This window comes from Polyodon spathula, chromosome 7, assembly GCF_017654505.1.
Source record: "Polyodon spathula isolate WHYD16114869_AA chromosome 7, ASM1765450v1, whole genome shotgun sequence".
Classification (NCBI taxonomy): domain Eukaryota; kingdom Metazoa; phylum Chordata; class Actinopteri; order Acipenseriformes; family Polyodontidae; genus Polyodon; species Polyodon spathula.
In genome coordinates, this window is record NC_054540.1 from 47,490,269 (window position 1) to 47,512,723 (window position 22,455).

The 22,455-nt window shown below is 39.6% G+C and overlaps 1 protein-coding gene across 3 annotated transcripts in view; it reads left to right on the plus strand.

Moving 5' to 3' along the window:
* The window catches only part of LOC121318690 (diacylglycerol kinase delta-like), a 118,725-nt gene that overhangs the window by 87,913 nt on the left and 8,357 nt on the right, over nucleotides 1–22,455 (plus strand). For all 3 annotated transcript variants that reach the window (XM_041255629.1, XM_041255631.1, XM_041255632.1), the window contains 22 exons: nucleotides 512–622; nucleotides 1,725–1,805; nucleotides 3,102–3,206; nucleotides 3,694–3,826; nucleotides 4,815–4,921; nucleotides 6,699–6,824; nucleotides 7,897–7,999; nucleotides 10,188–10,347; nucleotides 10,875–10,983; nucleotides 11,424–11,563; nucleotides 12,250–12,334; nucleotides 13,141–13,232; nucleotides 13,657–13,756; nucleotides 14,710–14,941; nucleotides 15,691–15,804; nucleotides 16,350–16,443; nucleotides 16,849–16,956; nucleotides 17,441–17,537; nucleotides 18,395–18,502; nucleotides 19,420–19,533; nucleotides 21,366–21,500; nucleotides 22,097–22,260. In XM_041255629.1, the coding sequence (XP_041111563.1) occupies nucleotides 512–622; nucleotides 1,725–1,805; nucleotides 3,102–3,206; nucleotides 3,694–3,826; nucleotides 4,815–4,921; nucleotides 6,699–6,824; nucleotides 7,897–7,999; nucleotides 10,188–10,347; nucleotides 10,875–10,983; nucleotides 11,424–11,563; nucleotides 12,250–12,334; nucleotides 13,141–13,232; nucleotides 13,657–13,756; nucleotides 14,710–14,941; nucleotides 15,691–15,804; nucleotides 16,350–16,443; nucleotides 16,849–16,956; nucleotides 17,441–17,537; nucleotides 18,395–18,502; nucleotides 19,420–19,533; nucleotides 21,366–21,500; nucleotides 22,097–22,260 (2,618 nt within the window). The remainder of the gene's footprint in view (nucleotides 1–511; nucleotides 623–1,724; nucleotides 1,806–3,101; nucleotides 3,207–3,693; nucleotides 3,827–4,814; nucleotides 4,922–6,698; nucleotides 6,825–7,896; nucleotides 8,000–10,187; nucleotides 10,348–10,874; nucleotides 10,984–11,423; nucleotides 11,564–12,249; nucleotides 12,335–13,140; nucleotides 13,233–13,656; nucleotides 13,757–14,709; nucleotides 14,942–15,690; nucleotides 15,805–16,349; nucleotides 16,444–16,848; nucleotides 16,957–17,440; nucleotides 17,538–18,394; nucleotides 18,503–19,419; nucleotides 19,534–21,365; nucleotides 21,501–22,096; nucleotides 22,261–22,455) is intronic.

Consider the following 22,455-nt stretch of genomic DNA (forward strand, 5'->3'; position numbering starts at 1 on the left):
AGAACTGTGGGGAAATCTTTCTTCAGTGTAATCCTAGGATATTGTAATGGTATTGGTTGATCTTTGTTGTAAGGATAGCTGTTTACCCAGAAGTTCTGTAAGCTATCATTGTTGACTGTGGTTCATCCTCATGGTATAACATACACTGCAATACAGGCTCTATTGAGTCAGGACTAGCCCTGCCCACACTCTGTGTACCAGGATTCAGTACATGTTTGGATATAACAGTGTCCCAGTTCTTCGGTTACAACTGCCACAGATCTATATATCCCTTCAGTTACCACAGTATTTTTGCATGCTATTTTTGCAGTTTTCCCATGTTTTTCCCACGGTAATACAATGCATTTACCATAGGTTAGCAAGGTTTGCCATGTTTGTTAATATGCTTTAGCATATGTTGCTGTGTTAACAGTATTGTTATTGCAGACTGGACTGTGGGTCACCATTGCTCTTTGTTCCAAACCCCATCAGCATTGATGTAAGAATTGTGTTCTCTTTTTTTACCTTTCAGAAAAGTGTGAAGGAAGGCCTGCTCCTGAAGCAAACCAGCTCGTTCCAGAGATGGAAGAGAAGGTACTTCAAACTGAGGGGGAGGACTCTCTATTATGCCAAGGATTCCAAGGTAATGACTTGCATCAGAACACCAAGGAAATGTGTTAGAAAGAAAAAAAAAAAAGTTTTAACCCTACAATTCCCAATATGGTACAGCAAATAATCCTAAAGTTCGATAGGTACGATTGCTGTAGCTTTGTAGTGAAGGATAATGCCTTGCCTCCAAGTGTTTTGTTCTTTTATTTTGAAACTTTATTTTGGCCCTCATGCCTTGTTTCTTTGTTTTTGTTAATTTTCTTTAAATAAATATGCACTTCAGTGCTTTAAATGCAGCTTTCTATGTTTGAGTCTGTCTCCTGCCGGTAAACAGCCATGCCAGTGACATTACCCTTTCACATGGGTGACATAATTTTTCACATAACATGACTAGGTAGCCCATTCCATACCCCCCACCACTCTCTGTGTGAAGTGTCTGCTCTCTGTCCTAGGTCTGTCTCCACTTAATTCCCAGCCATGTCCTCTAGTCCTGGTTTCTGTACTGTGTTTAAAGTATTGGTTTAGGAAATTAAATGGAATAGGTCATGAGATCTTTTTTTTCTGAAAGGAAAACAATCACCAAACATAATCCTAAAGCAAATAAGAAGCAACTGCAGACTATATTCAAGCTTTAAATTAAATTCCCAAGTTTGTTTTTATTTCTGATTTGGTGCATTTTACCTGTCTGGAAAAAATAATATTTATGTAATGATAATTTACAGTAAACAGCCTTTAGTGTAAATAGTGTCTTTTGTGTTATATTACAAAAAACAAACATATGAAAAGCATTAAAAAAATACAACAAAAAAACATGATGTTTGTTTATAGGTGTGAAACACAAAGTGAAACCTGTGCACAGTGTTTGTTTTCAGCAGTTAGTTTATCTCAGATTCAAGCTAATCAAACTCAAACAGGATATAAACTGTGTGTATCTTGACAGCGAAACAGAGTAGCACGAGGAATAGTTTGTACTGGTGACTCCAGCAAAACAAAGTCCATTTTAGAGAACTGTACTGACAAACCAAGCAGGAAACTATGAAAAAAGAAGTGCTTGGATCTAGAACTGATACAGTTTAACAGCAAGTGTACGGACAGGAATCATTTTAACGATTTCATCTTCCTATTACTGTTTTCAGTCTTTGATATTCGATGAAGTGGATCTGTCGGATGCCAGTGTTGCAGAGACAAGCACAAAGAACATTAACAACAGCTTCACAGTAAGTAACAACTTGAGTACATCGAGAATGAACCATATAGCAGATCATTATATCTTTTAAAATTTAAGTTGACAGCTTTTATTTACTTTCATGCTTTATACTGTAGTGTACATATTTATCAGAACACCTCAAGATGTGCCATTTATAGCCTGTATATACCTATCTGCATGAAAACCTCAGGGTGTGATTTTCAGTTAGTAATCAGTGATATAGAAATAATAGGTGTGAAAATGGTTGACCACTTTGTGCTTAAATTAGACATCATAAAAACAACTTCTAGAAAGTCTCATGCATTTTACCATTGTGGCTATGTGTTCTCTTGCTCTTTAATGAATGTGTGGCCTAGTTAAGTCATTAATTAAATTAGACAATCAGTAATTTGCCTATTCTGACAATTTTCAGAGATTTTCAGTTAAAGTGGTTTGATTTAATATGCAAAACAAAAGCAAAACTACAGAAGCAATATAATGTTTTAATACATGTGCACACAACTGTATATATTTGGATACTCTTCAGTATTAAGGTATTTTGATAAAGGTGTATGATTTGTGATGCAGTAAAACATTGTTAAATATATATTGTCTGCATGGAATTCCATATGTGCAATTCCAGGATAGTGTGCTCAGTGCATAATAAATATCTCTAAATGGGAACTGCAATGTAACTGCATGTAGCTAATGTATTTTGAAGTGGATGATTAATAAAATATTCACCTACTGGCCAGTGTCTTTTGTGACAGAGCTACTTTTAATATGTCCTATATTTTACCTGAGAAATGTGTATTCTTTCAAGCTCACAGTTTATTATTTAAAGGAGATTTGTACAGTATATATTGAATTATAATAGAATTAGTCAAACTCTCTTTGCATACAGTAATGAAAAAAACATTATTCATGAAAAACAAATCTAACAGGAAAGCTACCTAATTTCAGTGCTATGTGATGAATACATTTCCTCCAGTGTTACTATTTGGCTTCATATCCACCCTGTAGCTGTTGACTACATTTTAAAGTAATACATATGGTACGGTATAGACCATCAAACTCACCTCAGACTCAGATTAAAAAACAGGAACAGTACAATTAAGTTCTTCTTTTTATTTGTAGACTTGCCTGCTTCACATTAAAAATAAGCCTTTGGAATAAACCTTAGAGCTATTCTTTTACAGTTTAGCAAAATATAGTTATGTAAGCAGGCTCTTTTGGAGAAGGGTCGATGAGAAGGGCTGTGTGTTTGAAACAGAGCTTATCTCCTTGTAACTCTCTCTCGCTCGCTCGCTCTCTCTCTCTCTCTCAGGTGATTACTCCATTTCGGAAGTTGATCCTCTGTGCAGAAAACAGAAAAGAAATGGAAGACTGGATCAGCACACTGAAATCTGTCCAGAAATGGGAGATTTATGAGGTAGGCACATTTAGACTGTGCTCATAGTGAAACAATGTTGATAATAAAATGTGGGATGGAATAGAGAGGGTTTACCTGTTTGAAGAAAGCTGTGGGTCCACCACTGTTAAGATCCTTATTATGGATGGATGACAAATCAATCCTTGCTAAGGATCTTTCCAAGACATCTTATCCTGTGCATAGATGTTATCCTTTACACAGAACATAAATCAAAAGTTTAAAAGTGTAAAAAACAACTCCTCTTTTTTTAATGGTAGTTCATATTCTTCGTTTTTGTGATTTAAAATTAGTTAATACATAATGCCTCTTATTATACCAGGAATCACTTCAGATAGTTTGAGCTGCTCTGTCCTCTTAACCAAACTGCACGAGTTTCTTTTCAAGACATCTTTTATAACAGAGACACCCTACACATGATGTATTGACAATGAGACCATGCACGAGTCTGTTCTCTAACGCTGAAGCAGAGACATGTTTTCTCTTGCAGGCCAGCCAGTTTAACATGGAGCATTTCTCTGGGATGCATAACTGGTACGCCTGCTCTCACGCGCGCCCCACCTTCTGTAATGTCTGCCGGGAGGTTCTGTCTGGGGTCACCTCGCACGGACTCTCCTGTGAAGGTGCAGTATAGCGGCGTTCATTTTACTGTTTGTTTTTTTTTTTAAACGGCCTATCAGAGCAATATTCACAGACTGGTAGCTTCCCGCGCTATTGCGTTTCATTCATTCGCATCCCTCCGCCTCCCCCAGCTCCACCCTTGTAGCTGCCCTTTGGTCTATTATGGGGCTTCGACCAGCAGGCCAGGTGGTGAACCCTCATACCAAGCAGGTTTCAGTTGTTCATTTCTCTATGTCACATAATCGTCAATAAATTATGAATTATTCAAATTGCTGTGTTGTGGGGGTTTGTCCTGAAACTGTCTGATATGCAGACTTTATATTTCTGGTGTTACAGAAACTCAGAAGGTACCTTTCATTTACCTGTCACATGATATAACTGCCATATTGCAGCTGAGTAACTTTGCAGATGACAAAGACCACATGCCTTGAAATAGTTGCTTCACGTTTGGTACACAGCTGTATTCTATGACTCTATAACTTTGTTATCGTCGTCATATCTCAGAAACCATTTGAAATTTAAACTGCATATAAAAATACAAGAAAATGTACGAACAAGACCATTCAGCCCATCTATGTTCATCTGGTTCCTAGTAGCATATTGATCTTAGAGCTTTGTCAAGTTGGAGCTTAAAGGATCCAAGTGATTCTGTCTCAACAACATGACTAGGCAGCCCATTCCCTACCTTCACCACTCTCTGTGTGAAGTCTTCTTCCCTCTGTTTAAAGTCTAACTCCACTTAATTTCCACTTGTGTCCTCTGGTCCTGGTTTCTGTGCTGCGCTTTAAGTATTGGTTAGGGTTAACTAGGTTTACTCCTTTTAAGAAATCATATACGTGACCTTGAAGGGTGGCAGTGATCTTAAACTTGACTTCTAAACTAATATGGCTGCTATATAGATATATTTTCCATTTGTAGACGATAAACACCACTTACATATTGTCACCTCAAGAAAATGACTAATGCCTCTTTTAACGGATGTGTTTCTAGTGTGCAAGTTTAAAGCCCACAAACGCTGTGCTGTGCGATCCACCAACAACTGCAAATGGACTACACTGGCTTCCATAGGAAATGACATAATCGAAGATGAGGATGGAGTAAGTACACACAAGGTCATTTATGTTTTTCATGGATGACAAAATGATGAAACTACTCATCAAGCGAAATTAAAAGGTCCCTCAATGCTCACCCTTTGGTCGGTGGTGGTTGAGGTCCATCTACAGTATCATCTTCTTGGAACCAACAACAGTGAAACCTTTTTATACAGGCCAGTGCTTATTGTAGTTTTCTTCTATCCAAAATGTTCAAATTTACTGTTTTAGTTCCTAATACTTATTGTTTTAAATCTAAATCAGATGTGCAAACGAATGGAATCCAAGCTTTCAGAGGGTTTAGTCATTTACAGTGTATTGGTGGTTTAACAGTGGTTTGAGACGTTACTGATGGTGGCTTTAATATTGATTACAATTTTTCAGTGCTTATTTTTAGCTATTTTCGAGGGTTTTTTTTTTTTTTTTTTTTTTCAGGGGCTATTGCTTTTATATACCGTTTGAAATTATTGTTTTCGGTCACTTTCCAAAATGCTTGGCCTTTTTTTTCTGTCACTGTATGTATTGTACCTCGACAGTATTTGCACACTTAAGTTGTACCTTCTTTTCTTTGCTGACTTCCTCAACAAAATCCTTCTGGTCACAGGCACATTCTTCTGGGTTTTTTTGCTGTGTCAAGGCATTTTTTTACATTTCGCCATAATTTTTCAATTTTGTTTTAACTGTAATATAGCTTTAAATCCCGCAAACAAGTCTCCGTTCCTAATTGTAATCTTGTTTTAAATCTCGCAGGTGGAGTCTCCAATAGAAATGTAGGAATTTGCTGCTACTCAGTTATGAATTCTCACACCACCAAGAGTGAATTGTGCAGGCACTTGGGGCCTTATAATTAAAGCTTGAACTGTAAAACAGCCATCCCGATCCCACTAAAATGCCCTCCGAGGAGTAATGAATCCCTTTTCAATGAGGAGACTTCTTTCTCCATCCCGGATAATACCTAAATAAAAGACTTCCTCAAGCCTGTAATTGACAAGCGCATCCAGCCAGATTTAGAAACATATCCAAAAAAGGATGTCAGCCGAGTTTGCTATGCAGCATTCCAACAGAGATGCAATCTGCTGGTCTAGCAGGAGTTGTTTCAGCTCATTGTTTCCTGTTTTCATTTAATGCATTTAATAGCATTTTGGGCAAGGCACCAGAAGCAGATGACAAGTGATTCTTCAGGAATATGTACTCTCTTGTCTACCAAATCAATGCCCTGAACTTGTTTGTAATTCATGGCGGCACTCGCAAGACTAGCTGTTTCATCAATAATGTGTTTTTCACAACTAAGGATTTGGTAATAACCAAACCCATTTCACTTGTGGCATAAAACACTGCACAACATAGAGTCCTTAAAGAAACATTTTACCAGAAAATAGAATGAAAGATCAAACACACACTTAAAAGCCAAAGTACTTCACAGTACCATACTGAAATGAGTATACTTTTACAAATTAAAAAAAAAATTACTAATTACTATGAAAAGGGGTGAAAACAATAAGTAAATTACAGTGATCCAACCCTGTGTGTTTCATGGATACTAAAAGCAGCACCACAGGATCACCCTGTGCTATTTGATGCAGTGTCCAGGGATCCTACCCTGTGAGAGTCACTGTGGAAACATCAGAAAGCTTTAAAAGGGGGCAACCTCACCTATCCCCCAAGTGGTTTATTGATTTATTTATTAATAATTCAGCCATTCAAACAGCGAATGCCTTCACTTCTGTTGTTTTGCTGGGTGAGCTGCCCTTGCTGATCGGGGTTTGTGGTCATTTCTGTGCAGGTGTCCATGCCTCACCAGTGGCTCGAAGGGAATCTGCCGGTCAGTGCCAAGTGTGCGGTGTGTGACAAGACGTGTGGGAGTGTGAGGAGGCTGCAGGACTGCCGCTGTCTGTGGTGCAAAGCCATTGTGAGTACTCTAGAACAACCTTCAAATCTAATACATAAGGACAGGGACAGAACAACTGGGGCTGGGCCATGTGTAGCCCATTCTACCATACTCAGAACCTCTGCTCATTACATGTTGTTGCTATCCTTAAATAGAAATGTACAAAAACATGTAATAGATTGTAATCCTGCCCACAGTGGTACCTCCAAATATTGTCAGTTTTCTAACAATGCTGATGTATATGGATGTTTGTTATTAGGGGCAGCACCAACTAGTCTAGCTGAATAGAAAGGAGAGAGATGACCTTAGAAACCAGTAGTTGACTAATCGCAAGTCACGTGATTGTGAAGTAATTGTGAAACATGTGCTATCAGTCGCATAGTGTGCTGCAGTACCCCATACAGAGTTTTCAGATCACGGCTATGCATACACTTAAGGTCACTGTGTGGTTACTGGTTGGGGAAATGCATTATTTTTGTATTTTTATAATATATATACAGCTATGGCCAAAAGTTTTGCATCACCTAGAATTTTAGGATGAGACATCTTTTTTTTTTAAACTGACATGAACATAACTTAGATCTTTTTATTGAACATTGTGTAGTCAAAGAAACTAAGCAGAACTACAAAGCGATAGGTAATACAATATGATAACATAACATTATTCAGCAGGTTTCATTCGACTTTATGAAGCAAACTTTTAGCCATAGCTGTACATGTTATTGCTTGTCGTCACAGTTGAAGATGTGACAAAAACCTGGTACATGTAAGATTTCAATACTTAAATACTTAAAAAGTGTTTACTTCAATCTTTAATTAACTCCTGTAACTGCAGACATGGAAAAAAAAAATACAGCAGCTTCACAGAGGTAAACATAACCTTGATATAGCTTAGCTACTATAAGCAAGTATCGTGAAACTTGAACCAGAAACTGTACGCCCCAAATCTCTCACTTTGTACACAGCTGACATGCTGAATGATATTCACCATCCAAAATAACATTTCCCAACATCTACAACCATTTAGCTTCACCCCTTTAGTACTCACTGTGAATCTATTGATAACAAAAGTGTTACTGGCTTGTTGCTGCAGGTACACAGCGCTTGCAAGGAGCAGTTTGGAAAAAAGTGTTCCCTGGGTCCCTTCCGTGTGTCGATCATCCCTCCCACTGCCCTCAACAGCATCGACTCCGACGGTGAGTTATTGATGATGTCACACCATGTCACCCCAGCCTGCCTTTTTCAATCACAGAGAGAGAGAGAGTGGAGGAAAAGCTTTCGCCTGTAATTGATCTGGTCTTTTTTTTATTACAGAGATGGCCTTTTGCTAGCTCAGCTCCAGAAAGTCATTTCTCATCCCTTACATTATGTTATGAAAACCTCAGTGGCATAGCAAGTACGAGAGGAAGAGGGGGAGGAAGAGGGAGAGAGGGGGAGGGAGAGGGAGAGATTGGATTGTAGAATCCTGATGGATGACCCCCACATGTCAAAGCTGAGCTGGTTTCTTGCATTGGGATAAAGCAGCTTTAACAAGGCACTCGTATGTAACTTTACATACATCTATAGCCTCTGACTTATGAAACTTTAGGTCACACATTTTTACATGTAGAGAGAACTGCTTAGCAAATCATGATAGAACTTGGTTACGGCATTCTTTAGCACAAATTACTGAGGAATCAGAATATGGGGAGGAGCCAGTCTTACCTACATGGTTATACTCGAGCAGTCATTGGATTGAAGTCATGGTGATATTTTTTTTCATATTGCTGGCACTAATTGTGTTATTTACAGTGGTGGCAGAGGGATGTATGTCATGGCTGGAGTAATAATACTTCAGAATGATTTCAAGTCATTTCCTAATGTCAGAAAGCCATCTGATGCATTCAATTTCTCCTAAGTTTGCATGACTAATGAATGGTACAGAATTGCTGGCATTTCATTTAAAATCGAGTGACATCACCCTGGCAAGCTAAGAGGCGCTTTCAAACGTGGCTGTGCCTACTGGCATTAACACAAGTCGATCATCAAATTCCATCAGTGTCATATCCCTATTTATGAGTGTGCAGAATGGTATTCTCGTAGTTAGTTCTCATGAGCAGATAAATTCCCTTTGTTTGACGGAGGAGTTTGTGCTGTGTTTTTTTGTATTGCTTTGTATCAGAAGTGAAGGCAAATGTTTGTTCCTGTTTTTGTGTTTGTTTTGTTAATAAACGTATGCACCAGCACTTAAACTGCAGCTATCTGTCTCTGGGTGTCTTTCCTGCCGGTAACAGCCTGGGCCGTGATGCTACCCTGTCACATGTGGTGTCGGAAGTGATCTGATCTGATCTGCCACAGGGAGAAAAATTGATAAAATAATTGGGCACACTAACAAATAGATTGGATGGTATTTTCATAAACATATCCTATGAGAATGCAGACCATTATGAAAATACAAACATGAAAGGTGGATGATCAAGTACACCCAGAGGGTGAAAGGACATTAGTAATAACTATAGTAGTAATAGTATTAAGTTAAATAAAATAAACACAAGACATCAATAAATCATTCTGCAATGCCGTTTTATTTCCCTGGATGATTCTTACATGCTAGTAACTAGCTGCCATCATTGAGAGCCACAAAGGCAGGATGTGCTAATCTGTCCTTATCTACTCTCAGATAGATGCTTCTGAAATGCCATTGAACAGGTTAGCTGAGGAAGAAAATTCCCCTTCCTTGTGCTTTAGTTCACCCTAGGGCTGAAAGACAGATCTTCAAGCTTAACCTTTTCTCTCTTTGCCACCTAAAGTGTTGTTTTAGAACAAACAGACTAACAGTTTAGGAGTAAGTGCCAGTGCTGCTGTTAAAGTACAATTCAACTACTGGAACAGAATAAATATTGAGGACCCATTTGATGACTTATATTGCAAGTAATTGTATTACTTATTTACATTTTTGTTACATTATTTAATGTATTTAGAACCAACTTATATAACAGGTAATTCCATTCTTACAATTACAAGTATAGTGTGCTAAATGCATGTAGTAAATATTAGTAAATGGTAACTACAGTGTAACAGCATTTAATTCACTCAACTGTATTTCCCCTGTATGTTGGTATTCTTAAGTAGATCAACATCTTCAAATATACTTAAAGTATTTTATTTAGCAGTCTGCACCACACCATGCCCAGAATAATATTAATTTAATACCATTTAATACCATCTTGGGTGAGCTGGGACAATTGTGCTTCATTTTACCCCTTAAAATGAGTTTCAGCAAACCGCCAAGACAGCAGATAAAATTAAGGACACAATTGATGTCCCCAACAGATGTCCACATGTCTTTGTAAAAGACAGTACATTGTTTTCTGCTTTATAACTCGTCTTTGCTTTTCTTGTCAGGTTTCTGGAAGGCCACTTCCCCCTCTTGTTCCAGCCCCCTGCTTGTGTTAGTCAACTCCAAGAGTGGGGACAACCAGGGAGTGAAGTTTCTACGCAAATTCAAGCAGCTACTCAACCCTGCCCAGGTCTTCGACTTGATGAATGGAGGACCCCATCTTGGGTGAGCTGGGAATACAGCGGCTTCTCCTTGTGAAATGTGTTGAAGCTTTGAAAGAGGGGTGATCCACTATGGCTGGAAGGAATGGTTCAACCTGGATAGGAAACCATAGACACACAAGGCCTAGCCAGACAAACAGATGCTTGGTATTTATTTAAACAGCATGCAGTGTATCCTGCATCTAATTACAGTTTGACTTCCTCGTTATTACTGTAAAGTGTAACCAAGTGTTTAAAGATTCAAATGTTTGTTTGTTTTTTGGTTGTCAGCATTTTTTTAAATAGGAAAAGCTACTTTATGTAACTGGATTCCATTTCTTGTACAAAACGGCAACACATACTGTACTGCATATGAAAAACTCTGGCTTGTGAGGCTGGATTTAAAAAATAATAATATAAAAGGGTGGAGATAAGAAAAGGGCATTACATGGTTTTATGATGAATGATCGTTTACACAGAAGGTTTAAACGATGTGTCTATTAAATGTAGATTTACAGCCTTATCAATAGCTAGGGTTTCCCTGTTTTACAGTTTAAGGCTGTTCCAGAAATTTGCTACCTTCCGAATCTTGGTCTGTGGAGGGGATGGAAGTGTGGGCTGGGTGCTGTCTGAACTTGATAAACTAGGACTGCATAAGCAGGTAAGGCAGGGTATAAACCAGAACCTTGCTGTGTGTAGTATAACCGGAACTTAAACTGCCTTGAAAATAACTGTTAGATCACAGTATGTATTACGAATGTAATGATTATAACAGTTCAACCTACTTCAGGGAAAATTATAAATCATAGTCATCTGAATCACAAACATTCGGTTACATCTTATTCTGAATTGTTGTCTCTTGCATGGAAACCAATCAACTGACAAAAAGAAATATTCTACATGGATCATAGTAAAATGGTTATATAAATTGAATGAATGATTCATTTTTAACAAAATGTAAATTCCACACAAAATATTAAACTGCTGTTAGTTTTAGAATTTTATGCAGTGGCTGATAAATGTATGACTAGCTTGTAGCACGAGTGACCTGGGACGTGCCCTCGGTGTGACCCCTGTAACCCCCTTGTGTCTCCTCCCCAGTGCCAACTGGGAGTGTTGCCACTTGGCACAGGAAATGACCTCGCCCGGGTGCTGGGCTGGGGGGGCCTGTGTGATGACGATACCCAGCTGCTGCAGATCCTGGAGAAACTGGAACGTGCCACCACAAAAATGCTGGACAGGTAACTGTCTGTCACTGTACAACACAAGGCTGCACACACTTACCACTGGGTTTATATACAGTGACTAGCCACCACAAGTACTGGGACAATAGTTATTTGTTGCACGCTTGCCATCACTCAGATCCTTTGCTTGCTAAATATCTTGGTATCCCTGAAAAGATAATCTTGTTCTCTCTAAGAATATGCATAACATTTTAATGAGTAGGCTGTAAAGAAACAAGAAGTCTTATTCATAACTTTATTTTGTAGGGACAAGAATGAAACCAAAACAGATACTGTTACATGAAAACAACTTTATACATAGCAGGGAAAAAAGAAACCCTGTATATAACCGCTGACAGAAAACATCAGGTCTATGCACAGGTCTGGAAATAGTATAACAAGAACAGTGAAACAGGTCTGTTTAAACTTTCTGTTATGAACTGTACCAGAGCTTAGAGGTTTGGTGGTATATAAAATAATAATATTGGTGCTATATTCATTCCTGCAGTTCAATGCAAGTGGATGAAATGGAAACCCATTTATCCAGCTGATAATGCTCTTTGTAGTTTAAGAGGCTTTTTTGGATCATATGAAACCAATTTGCCATTACTATCTGAGCTTAGTGGACCGGTGGGATGATGACCAGTGAAGTCATCTTGGCTAATATAAGAATGGGTTTTCCTTCTTTTATCCCTGCGATACAGGTGGAGTATCCTGACATACGAGGTGCCATCAAAGCAGCCCCCTCCAGCCATTAAACAGGAGGAGAATGGAGACTCTGCTCTGCAGGTACGCGGAGCACCCAACTAGAGGATCCAATTCAATGAGTGGACCTGCCCACTCAAAACAAAGAGCTTGGGACAGTACCAGAGGGGTTGCTGGGTTTGTGGTCAGGGGATACCAGAAAGGACAGCGCTGCTGACCTAACGAGAAAGCACTTATAGATTGTGGATGAGTGATAGCAAGGCTTTGGCCAAAGAGAACAAGGGGTGGGTTAGCGTTTATGACGGATGGTGATGTATTGAGCTTCATTATTATCAATGGGAATTTGGATTATGCTTAAAGAGATGCTGTGTTATTTGTAGCTCAGGGAGGACTGTGGAAGTTTGGGACAGGACACTGGGGTGACAGTGGGTTGATATTTTTTTTCTGTTAATAACTTCAAGTTCATGGTTCTAACATAGTGGAGGTCCATGGATGTAATGAGTAAGTTCTAAGACCTACCGTGTACATCCAGTGATCCTTTTATAGTTATTAGTTAATAGTTATAGTTATTTTGTTGTAACTCATAATACAGTTCTCCCCGCTTATACGGCTGTAGTCACTAACCATAGTTATAAGCTTGTGCAATTTGTGTTCTGCCTTATAATGAGAATACTAGTGCTAGTGTGTCATTATGGGGCAAATGGGAGCCATGACTGTATAGCCTTACAACCCGTTTCACTGTATAAAGGACTGGCTTATAATGAGGGAGCACAGTGGAGTTTAAGAAATTGTTTCAGCAGTAAACACAGGCCTTCAGTATAATGTTTTTTTCAGGAATGCAGTTCTGTTGTGTACTAGCTCTACCAATCCTCTTATTGGTTTCGCTTCAGGTTCAGCTGACCCAGTACTCTGATTCTGTTGCTTTCCACCTGGCTAAGATTCTGGATTCCGACAAACACGCGAATGTCATTTCATCAGCCAAGTAAGATTTCTGTCATTCACTGCCTTCACAGTCAAGCAGATACTGGATGATACTAGGCAGACCATTATGTTGATTTGAATGCTGTTTTGTCATTCTCATATGGATTTCCATGTAATATCCCTGTAATCAATGCAGTGCTGATGTAGAACCTAATGGATACCATGTATTTCTAAATTTGCTTTAGTAACAAATGCACAGTTAACAAGAAATGTACGTAATACGCACTGATATATTTGCAGTTCTAAACCAGTATGCACGTACATAGGGGGGCTATTTTAATGATCTGACAATGGCAGACCTTAATACCCCAATATGTGGCTGAGATTCTTTTAAATATGCTGTTAATAATAACCCTGAAGGGTTTGCCTTGTCAGCGATGTATACTCCTGCTGATTCCTGGTTTGTTGGCGCTCCTGCCCCCCAGGTTCCTTTGTGGCACAGTCAATGAATTTGTTGCTGAGGTGGGGAAGGCTTATGAACGGGCCACGGAGAACAAAGAAGAGGCTGATACAATGGCCAAAAAGGCAAGTACCACCAGGTCCATCCAAGCACCTGTAGACTGTAGTGGCTTATGTACTGAATCCACATGCAGTACACTTGTTAAGAATGTTGATAAAAGGGGTCTAATTTGCTTTAATTGTTTAAATGTGACATAAGAACATTTACAAACGAGTGGAGGCCATTCGGCCCACCTAAGTCCATTTCCAAGTAGCTGATTGATCTCAAAGGTTGGGTCTGAAAGGATTCAAGTGATTCTTCCTCAACAATGAGGTAACCCACTCCATACCCTCACCACCCTGTGTGTAAAGAAAGTGTCTCTCTGCCCAAAGTCTATCTCCACTTAATTTCCAACTGGGTCCTGGTTTCTAGATTTACTAAATATGAATTCAATAGGACATGTAATTACTCCATTATGCCAGGGTGAATTGCATCAGAATTAACTAGCCACTCTGGGGGTTCCTGCCAAAACAGTTGAGAAATGTGAAAGCCTGTGCCCTGTCTCTAGCACTAAATATTAATTTATTTATTGAAGAAAGAAGTTAAAAATGCAGTCACTAGTGCTGTAAGGGCAAGTGAGGTTAATGTATAGTGATCCTTAAGATACAATTGAGTATCACTGATTTAGCACATTGCTAACCCGCGGCTGTTACAAATAGCAGCTGGGCTAAAGATAGGTTTTTGGCATTTGATACAGTTTTAGCATTCCATAATTCCACAATGATCATGTTAAGTGGTGCTTTCAAAAAGAATAAAGATAGCGGCACCATAATGTAAATACAAGTAAGAGGTGGACTCAGTCCAGAAATGCAGCATCACTGTTATAAAAGTTTTCTGACTGTGTGCCACGTCTGGATCTCCAGTATCTGGGAGTTGAACAGAGCCATTTACAAGGGCAGCTGTGTGTTTGGTTTGAATCCCTTCTATGAAGGGCCCCAGAGAAGCCATCCTGTAACCACTCTGGTGTGTCCCTGTGCAGTGCACATTGCTGAACGAGAAGCTGGACTCCCTAGTGAAAACCCTGAGTGAGGAGGCGGACGCAGTGCTCGTGCCCTCTGGCTCCCCTGTGATGTCCTCCAAAGAGACCAGACAGGGGGGGAAAAAGGAGGAAGACACCCTGCCCAGGATCTTCAGATCCAAGGACCAGCTCATGCTGAGAGCCAATAGCCTGAAGAAAGCCCTGAGGCAAATCATTGAACAGGCAGAGAAGGGTGAGTCTTATATACTGTATGAAGAAACAAACAGGTACAGGTACAAGCACTAGTGCTTCAAGCACTTGAAGTGCTAACTGTTTTATGGTGATTTTCACATTTATTAAAAACATTTCATAATTTGTAATATCTTGCTTCATTGTTAACTACTGTAATTGAATACTGTACAGTGTGTGACAATTTAAAACACAGTAGTAAACTAGCTTGACAGTTTGCGCTTGTAAAGAATTGTGCTTTTAGATCTGTTAATAGCCAGGGGTGGGTTTTGGGGGTGTTTGCATCAGTTATTAATCTGGAATTGTGCGTTTCAATCCTCCACCATTATGAATGCCTACATACAATCTCAGATCAATCCAACAAGCCATCCACAAGTCACAAGGATCACAAGCTATCTTACAGTAGAAACACCCAACGATCAAGACAACGTATGAAATAAGAATGGACAATGCCCAACAGTTCTCACACATCAGTAAAATGATGACTGTGAACACTAATCAAGTCTACTTTGTCATTGAAAATGTGTGTAATTATTTAAAAAGAGACTGCTTTTACACAGAACGTTTAACCGTTGAATCTATGAAACAGGTACAGTACATCCTTATACAGGTATACATGCAGGGTAGCTGCAGTACACTCAAATCAAAATTGAAGCAACCAGATCCGTCAGTTATTTAAATAACGTCTTGCTGCCGTCCCACAAACAGTTGACCTGCAGCCTCTTCATGCTCTGACCTTGTGTTCTCTCTCAGTGGTCGATGAACAGAACAGACACACTCAGGTCTACCGGATATCTTCCTCTTCCTCGATGTCGTTGAAGAAAGACAGCAGCGAGGAGTTCAAAGAAAAAGAAGCCGATGCTCTGCGTGAGTGCCCTGTCCTATTTTCTGCCTAAACCCTAAATGAAATGTCTGGCAGACATGTCTGTTAGATAGTCTTGCCTAGCTTGCAACACAGAGGTTTTTTATTTTTATTTTATTTCAAGTTTACCAGGCAATTATTATTCTTGAGAACTGATTTTTAGGAAGGATCGCGGCAAAGGGTAGCATTCTAAAACAAAATTTAGAAGTGCGACTTAAAAAAAAAAACACAATTTACAAATCCCCTTTAGTCCAGTAATTGCATTTTAAAAGTGCCGTTTAAAAGTCAAACAAGTTATCAACATAAATCAGATGCAGCTTTTACATATTCCAGAATGCCTGACAGGGGTACCGTTTTAAACAAACAAAGGAATTCGTTATGTCAGAGACTGTCCATTTAGTCAAAAGTGTGTGCTATATAGCTTCTCTTTTATTTCTCAATCACCATTAACAGTGAACATGATTTTAAACAGTCTGAAAGCAAAGGAGAAAGTATCAATGAGCTAATATTGTCTTAATCAAGCCAGCTTCGTTTTGTTTCTCCTCCACAGGTCAAGGGACAATGAGCTCAACCACATCCTCAATCTTCTTGGAGAAGTCAGACAGCTTCAGCTCTGTTCATTTCACTGAGGATCCCAACTCCATGTAAGTCTCAAGCTGATGGAGCACAAAGTAACTTTTTCAGGAACAGCAAAGTTCCAAGCTGCAAAGTGGCTTCATGTTCCCTCAGCTTTAGAACGTGCATTCCTAAAGAGATGCAATAGCTGTGTTCTTATAGATGTATTGCACAGGTAATGTTAGGTCACCAGAAAGCAGTTTTTTTTCAGGACTAACTGTACAGAAAGATTCCTTAGGATAACTAATGAAATATTCTTATTCTGAAAAACTGAGAAATAAATACAAACGGTAGATTTGTCATAAGCTGTCTTTCCTAGGCTTGTATGCAGGTCCTCTGTATTGAAAGAAATCTAAGAAACAAAACAAGTACACCTTCAGGGATAATGTCAGTAACATACAGAATTACTAACTGACCTCTGAATCTGTTCCCAGACAATGCACTGAGAAGTGTGTCATGAACAACTACTTTGGGATTGGACTGGATGCCAAAATCTCTTTGGAGTTCAACAACAAACGGGATGAGCACCCAAAGAAATGCAGGTATGGATTGACCCCGTGTTCCAGTTCTTCATTTTTCCTGGTGTGGGATTCCCTGCTAAATGGTTTCTTCCTACTCTCTGTTTTCCAAATGCGGATATTGGCAAACGAACACAAATAAGTAAACTTTGATCTACATTTTGACGTAGATGAGGATATTTTAATAAAGGAGTTTAGAAAACACGGGTCTAAAGACTGCAGTTCTCTACATCCAGCTCGCCTGTCAGAAGGGATAAGCTCCATTCTGCTTACTACATACTGCCTTGCAAAAATAGATTACTGTACGCTACCTTCAAATGCGCTAGGGTAGCCACAGTATATTATTATCAACATCTTATTTTTAGCTAATCGTTTTTACAAACATTTGTAACAAATAAGGGCTTCTTTATTATCGCTGCACCCCATGACAAGTATTGCATGCCATGGGGTTGTATCACCTATCCTGAGTTTAATATTAACATTATTGTCCCTCTTTTTGTCACCACAGCAGTCGTACGAAGAACATGATGTGGTACGGAGTGCTGGGGACCAAGGAGCTGCTTCAGAAAACATACAAGAACCTAGAGCAGCGAGTGCAGCTTGAGGTACAGCAATCTCACCAGAGCCCAGAAACAGCGCTGAGGGGGAGGGGTAGTGTGGGGATGCAGAAGCAAACTATTCCAGCTGAAATGAAAGGGTGGATTTGATCAACCTATGTATACCCTGTTGGGGAAAGCCAAAGCTGCAGCCACCTGCATTGCATCAGCCACTACTATTTATAGGTGATTCTGGAATAACCACATGTAGGTGGTTGATGCAGTCCAGGGTGACCCACCCCCCCCCCCCCCCCCCCCCCCCCCCCCCCCCCCCCCCCGCCCCACTCCCAGTGCTGTAAAATGCAGGGTATAGGTTAATCAAATCAATCCCTTACTCAGTGCCTTCATCAGTGACGTTTTTTTACTTGACTTTGTTTCTTATAGGTTTTATCTATGTCCTTAATTTGAAAAACCAGAGCTGCATTACACCATCTGCATCTTATTTACACCCAGTGTACAAACTACTGCTGTGGCCACAGCACAGGTTGCAAGAATAAGGGCTTCAGTTTAAACCATAAAAGAGAGTGCAGTTGTTGTATTGCTCATAATAAAGTTGTTTTTGAATGACGTGTGTCAAAGTCTATATGTTAGACCACCAAATGAATGACACCTCCAAAGGTTAAAAGCCTGCCGTGGTAACTGTTTTCAGACTACAGTGATTAGCAACAAATATTAAAAACAACCGCAAGAGGAACATGCACTTCCCTGACATGTCTAAGTATAACCCTGAGGTTTGGGTACTGTTTATTTTTAGTAACTTTGCTAGTTGTTTTTCACGAAAGCTTTGAAGATGTTTGTCTGTTGTGTGGTGCTGTGCCAGCCCTCTCTGCTGTGGTGCTCATGCTTTGGGTGTGCTTGTGTTGCAGTGCGACGGTGTGCCCATGTCCTTGCCCAGTCTACAGGGGCTGGCAGTGCTCAACATTCCCAGCTATGCCGGGGGAATCAACTTCTGGGGAGGGACCAAAGAGGACAACGTGAGTCATTGTGCATTAGCTTTCAGAATGGTCTGATCCACTGTGAGGTTCAGGTGTGACTTATACTACAGTGGCCTTATACTAGATAAGCCTCTTTAGTACAACAACAACTTATTTGAGGTTGACTAGTCGACCACAACTTCCCCATCTGAAACCCCACACGTCACAATTAATTTCCATTTTAGTTCAAACAATACAGTTCAAATGTTTACATTGTTACATCCCTACTGATACACACATTAAACACACAAACACCTTGCTGTGTTGCTGCTGCTTTGAATGTGTGATTTAGATGGCTACCAGTTTCTGAGGTTGACTGCCACTTTTCTAGCTGACTATTACGTGCCACCCCTGTTATAAAGGTCTGTTACATACCCTAGTAAAACATAAACAACCTAAAGATAGTAGACATTGCAGAGTATAGTCAAGCTTGGTAATAATGCCATCAAGTGTTTTGCCCTGCATTATGGGTACTAACCCCTGTTAAGAGACAAGATAATGGCCGATGAGCTTGTTTAAAAACAAAGAAAGGCACAGTTCACCATGAGCACTCGAGGAGTAGTAGTTAACCCAAGACTGAGGAATAACCCACAAGCAAGGGACGAGTGGGTATGTAGCTATCCTCATGAGCGAAATACTCATATTCCATGTTGCTGGAGTATTCTGTTTATATTCAAAAAAAAAAGTTTAACCCAAAATTAAAAGAGCTGAATTCAGAGTATTACTTTTACTTAGATAAAGCTCCACAGCCGCTCAGCATGGTGAAACAGCCATTCTCTTGTTGGAGTTGAATGAAGATAGATTTCAAAAAAGTTTGGGTTAAAAAAAAAAAACAATATTTACTCTGTAGCCTTGAGTACGGAAAGATTTTCAATGCCCTGTTCACTAAAGACCCCCCCCTTCCTCACCCCCCACAGTTTTTTGGTGCGCCCTCGTTTGATGATAAGAAGCTGGAAGTGGTGGCTGTGTTTGGGAGTATGCAGATGGCGATGTCCAGGGTTATAAAGCTGCAGCATCACAGAATAGCTCAGGTAAGAACGTGTGAAAGAACGTGGAACTCAAGGAACTGCCGTTTTGTGAGAAGTAGAACAGATCCATAGTTGTAATTTATAACACAGCATGTTGGGCCAGATTCTCAAAGATATATATATAGATACTTCAAATCATCATTAACACCATTTTAAGAAACAAAAAACAACAATAAACAACTCACATTTAATTTAGTGTCTTGTAAGACGTTAATTGTTTATTAGTTTACGAATTAGGAATTATTGGAAATAAAGTAGCACTAATAATTGCAAGTAACTGCTTTTGAGAATCTAGCCCGTCATCTTGTAATGTTCACAAAGGGTAATTTGAACAAATAAGCTGGCAGTTCAGTCTGTATTTAACCCTTAGTATCTCTTCTGAACTGAAATGGCTGTACAAAATCCTCCTGGTCTGGTGCTTGAATGTTTCTTTGTAACCTTAGTTTGTGTGAAGACTGGGTGGAAGGCCGAGCCCTGGTTGAAGGAGTTCTCAAAGACTAACCTGAATTTGAGCCTGTATAGCACATCTCGTTTAGATGCAGTTTTTGAACTGTTTTATACATTAGCTTGTTTTGTATTGCTAGGATGGCTCTGGAACAATATATGTAAAAAAAAAAAAAAGTATATTTTTGATATAAGAACATCACAGTTAATGGGTTTATGGGTTTGACTACAGGGTTAATCGGTAGTCTTTTTAGCAATGGTCAAAATGCGACAATTGATATGGTGTTAAACAAGCAATCTGTTTAATGAGTGCAAAATATACTGAAGCAGTATCATATTCAGAAGTAACTTAAGGTGGCATTTAAATGACCTCTGATACCGAAGGGCTGTTTTGTTCCTGAATAAGCCTGTAAGAGTAGTTTAGTTAAATCTTATCTCTAATTATTATAAATAGCGAGTCATCAGTTTAGCAATTAAGTTTCTTCTTCATGAAGTATTTCCAGTGATTGATGCCTGTTGGATCCTGATTCTCCTTGGATATAGAGCGGTTTGATGATTTTGAATTCTCTGTACTGTCTGTAAACCACACAGCTGTCTGAAATAATAAAAAAAAATAAAGGTTATTAATCTTAATGTCTTTCCTACGCACTTTTATGAAAAACTTTTAGCCATGACTCCTTGTTTACCTTTGACTGTCATTCATCTAAGTCAGTTGGGGTGTAACCCTATTTGAGCTGCTACAACCCCAAGGCTATTACTGTACCTTTTGAGTTTAGTCAGGTAACAATATGGCTGAGCACATGCAACCTAATACTGTATTTACATAGATGACCTTGAGTACTGTCTGAACTATGTTATTTGTAATGAATATTGGCTAGGTATTCAGTCCATCTCTCCTGCACAAGCTTGTGAACACATATGTAAACCTGGGTATATTACTACAAGTTCAATTGTAAGTTCATTCAAGTAACATTTTCGTTTTTATTTACTTTCCCCTTTACCTTTATGATGCTATTCTGAGTGATTCTTATTGCAGTTACTCACACACTGTTTTTTCAGAAGTCTGTGTCAAGTCTATGTAATATATAGACACCAAACACAAATACTAGTGCATGCACGCATGCTCAATGCTACAGTAGGTTAAAAACTTGTATAAAATGAAAAGGATAATGTGCAATCCAAAAGGTCTAGGTGGCTGTGAGTCTAGGATAGTTCAAGTGTTCACCAGGTAGACAGAGAGCCATGTGCAGAAGGGTCTACATTTGAATCCTAATGATCCTTCACTGCGCTCCTACACAAACAGCAGTAAATTAGCATGGTCACCTCAAGGATGCAAAGGCAGATCTGAAGGGGTGTTTTGCTCAGCGCTCGTGTGTGTGCTTGGTTTGCAGTGTCGGTCAGTAAAGATCACCATCCTGGGAGATGAGGGGGTGCCCGTGCAGGTGGACGGAGAAGCCTGGGTCCAGCCCCCCGGAATCCTCAAGATAGTGCACAAGAACCGAGCCCAGATGTTAACCAGGGACCGGGTAGGACTAAGGAGCTCTGATCCATTGTACTCCACTACTGTCTACTGTGCCTCAGTCTGGATATAGCTGAAGAAAGTCCGGTAGACAAGCATCTCCACTGGTCCTCAAAGCAAATCTACCATTAGCAATACTGACCTAATGAGAAATATACAAATGTGCTGTAATAGGCATATGTTTGTTGAATTTCTCGCCATCAACATGTAAATAATACAGGGGTAGTGCACTGTGACAGATACTCTTATTTGCCGATATAAAACAAATCTAAAGTAATAGTGTAAGCAAATAGGTTATTCTACTTAAACTGTTTAAGCACATAATGCATAGTACCACCTGGAGGGCAAATGTTGCAACTGTAGTTGGTCTAAATCAGATATTCTGCCTCAAACATGGCGCTTTTTTTTTATTATAGTTTTTAAAGTTTCAAAGTGAAATAAAAAATCATAACTGGTTGCACATTCCTGTTTGTAAATTGAATTTGGTAGCTTACAAATGGTTCACATTTCTATATCTCAATGTTTCCAAATCAGATTTTTACGATTTGTTTTTTAAAGATGTATAACGAATCTAATACTAATTGTTGTCTTCCCTGTTTCCAGGCGTTTGAGAGCACTCTGAAATCATGGGAAGACAAGCGCAAGTGTGATAACTACCGGGATTCACGGCCACGCCTCAACTCACAGCAGTCTATGGAGTACCTCACTGAGGAGGAGTATTCACAGCTGCAGCAGTTCGGACAGGCCGGGGACACGCTCATCAACAAGTGAGCATAACACCCAGCCTGCACTCCACAGCATTGGGAGGAAGTCATACACAAATAGCAATGTACCGTACAGTCGCTCCTGTTGCACTCCTCCCTGATACTGCGTCCCATGCATTCCTTTCCCAGCAGAGTGCGCCAGAGAGCTTTCACATATTGGCTGCACTTCTGCGTGGCTTAGCTTGGAATAGAGCAACG